Raw genomic sequence first — 2,828 nt, forward strand, 5'->3', positions numbered from 1 at the left:
GCTGAAGTCAGTGTCGAGCGCTCTCATTGGACGAGCGTGAACGCGCGCGGCTGAAAACAGCCAATGGCGTGTCAGATCTCAGACTTTTGATTATGCCGTTTCTTTTTGTACACTTTATTTCTTGTTCAGTTTTTCGCGATATCACCGGATGAAATAAATACACACTGAACCACTGTTGAGGGGGGAAAGCAGCCTATTTCTATGTTTTAGGTATGTGTTTGTTCGAGTAAAACCTTTCGAACAAATTCAGGTGTAAAGTTTTTTAAGCATGTTTATATTTATAAATGTTTTTATAATTACAAATGAAGAACTTCAGACGAGTTACGAACTCAACATCTAGTTGTAAAATCGTGTCAAAAATGTAATTTATCTAAATTCAAAATGTTTATTTGTAATAAATAAAGGTATACATGATTAGCACTGTCGCCTCACAGCAAGAAGGTCGCTAGTTCGAGTCCAGGCTGAGCCAGTGTGGATGTTCTCACCGTGTCCAAACACATGCGCTATAGGTGAATTGAATAGTGCGTGTGTATGGGTGTTTCCCAATACTGGGTAGCGGCTAAAAGGGCATCTACTGTGTAAAACTTATACTGGATTAGTTGGTGGTTCATTCCGCTGTGGCGACCCCTGATAAATAAAGGGACTAAGCCGAAGAAAAATGAATGAACACGTTTATAAATACAAATTTAACCAACACATTATACTAATTATATTTCTAATCATAAGGTGTTCGTTTTTTCTATTGCTGTATTTTCTATATTTATTATTATTTGTCATAACTCTTTTATTAATATTATTATTACATTATTATGTATTTTTTATCACAATCACATTAATAGATTATCCGATGTATGCAATATTAAACATTTATACTTATATTTTTCTTTTTTTGTCTGCACATTTCAGACTTTTCAATCCCTTACTTTGCCATTCATACATCGTTTATTTTCCTTCAGATTTTTACTAGATGTGCTTTCCAAGACCTTTATTGATCAGAAAAAACATCTGGAGACAATGCAAGCAACTCGTAGGTTGTTTTCTGGAAGATCTCTTTTTCTACTTTGTCACATTTCTCAGATTGTTCAGATTATCAGACTGATCAAATTCATTTGTGATTTTTTTTTTAAATAAAGTGTTACAGCATATCTAATACTGCTATTATTGAGTTCATTTTAAAAAGAGTAAAAATGATGAAAGAATTTGTCATCCTTTTTTAAAAGGCATTCTAAAAGTTTAACTAATAATAAATAATTATTCACTGTATTAAGTGTGGACAAAATCAATTTTGCACATGCATTATTGAATTAATGAATACCAGCATATGTTTAGTCTACAAACACCAATTATTGCACTAAAAGCATCACATGGTATGTACAAAACTGATTTATTTTCAAATAAAAAATCGTTTAAAAAACCTTGAGACAAGTGTTTCACAATTATTAATCAAGTCAGCTAAAATTTACAAAGCTAAAATTCACATAGAATAACCTAATAACCTTAACATGATAGTGATTTACTCATTCACCACTTGTTCCACTGTTGAACACAAAAGAAGATATTTTGAAGAATGCTAGAAAACAAAAACATCCACTGACTTTCATTTTTGGTTGAACTGTGCCTTTAAAGTCAAAGAACAGCAAAAATACTATAAATACAATCAGATAACATTAACATTTGTAAATAAACAACATCCTGATCCTGGGATGTCAACAAAGAAGCACCTAATAGATTTTAACAGGTAATAAACCCTGGACAGATCAAGATGACGGCAGCTCTTTAGATGAGCAACTCTTCACTTAAAGCAGGGGTCTCCAAACTCGGTCCTGGATAGCCGGTGTCTGGCGGGAGCACTTTAGCTTAGCATAGTCAATTGAATCGGATTAGACCATTAGCATCTCACTCAAAAAATCAAGAATTTCCATAATTTTTCTATTTAAAGCTTGACTCTTCTGTATTTACATTTTACACTATGACCCAAGGTAAATAAAAAGTTGCTATTATCTAGGCTGATATGACTAGAAACTATAGTTTAATTCTGGCGTAATAATCAAGTAATAATGCTGCTGTACCATGGCTGTAGCAGGCGCAATGATATTACACAGCGATTTCACATAGCTGGGGGCTTTATTCAAGCGCTGTGTATTATCATTGCACCTGCTGCAGCCATGGCAGTAAAGTTACTTGATTATTACTCTTTTTTTTTTTTTTTTTGAAACGCTAATGGTCTAATCTGATTCAATGATTTATGCTAAGCTAAGCTAAACCGATAAATGATAAATGTTGATGAAAATAATGATAAATGTACACTGTCCCTTGTTGTGAAATAAATAAATAAATAAAAATTTGTGTTCAACAGAAGAAAGACACCCAATCAGGTTTAGAACAAGTGTATGATGAGAAAATGATGAGAGAATTTATTTTTGGGGTGAACTATCCCTTTTTTAATTAAGATCTCTGAAGCTAAACTACCTCAAAACCCGATTAATCCAGCAGTGTTTCTCTGGCTTCCAGACGCACTCGGTCTGTCTGAACCAGAGCGAGACACACTGGAGGCTCTAGAGTACACAGATCTGGAGGACGGAGAGCCTCTGGACTGGAGACTGACGCTGCTGACGGATCCTCCAGAGCCAGATCCAGCCCTCAGATCCAGCTCCTGTAAAGCTGGAGAGGATCTACTCGAGATTACTGGATGCAGAAGCTCCTCCTGATGGGGACGAGGCTGAGGGAGATCTTCAGTGTCAGCAGGAGGTTCTGGACGAGTTCCTGATTCAGGATGAGGGACGTCAACAGGCTGTGTGGTGATTAGAGGAACACGACATTTTAAGTAG

The 2,828-nt window shown here is 35.5% G+C and overlaps 1 protein-coding gene across 4 annotated transcripts in view; it reads right to left on the bottom strand.

The window, feature by feature from the left end:
- Positions 1-1,365: 1,365 nt before the first annotated feature.
- Positions 1,366-2,828, bottom strand: part of cep78 (centrosomal protein 78) — a 20,725-nt gene continuing 19,262 nt past the window's right edge. For all 4 annotated transcript variants that reach the window (XM_073911256.1, XM_073911255.1, XM_688072.9 and 1 more), the window contains exon 16: positions 1,366-2,791. In XM_073911256.1, coding sequence (XP_073767357.1) covers positions 2,471-2,791 — 321 coding nt within the window. In that variant the 3' untranslated portion in view covers positions 1,366-2,470. The remainder of the gene's footprint in view (positions 2,792-2,828) is intronic.

The sequence above is a fragment of the Danio rerio genome, chromosome 8 (genome assembly GCF_049306965.1).
Source record: "Danio rerio strain Tuebingen ecotype United States chromosome 8, GRCz12tu, whole genome shotgun sequence".
NCBI classification, from domain to species: Eukaryota; Metazoa; Chordata; class Actinopteri; order Cypriniformes; family Danionidae; genus Danio; species Danio rerio.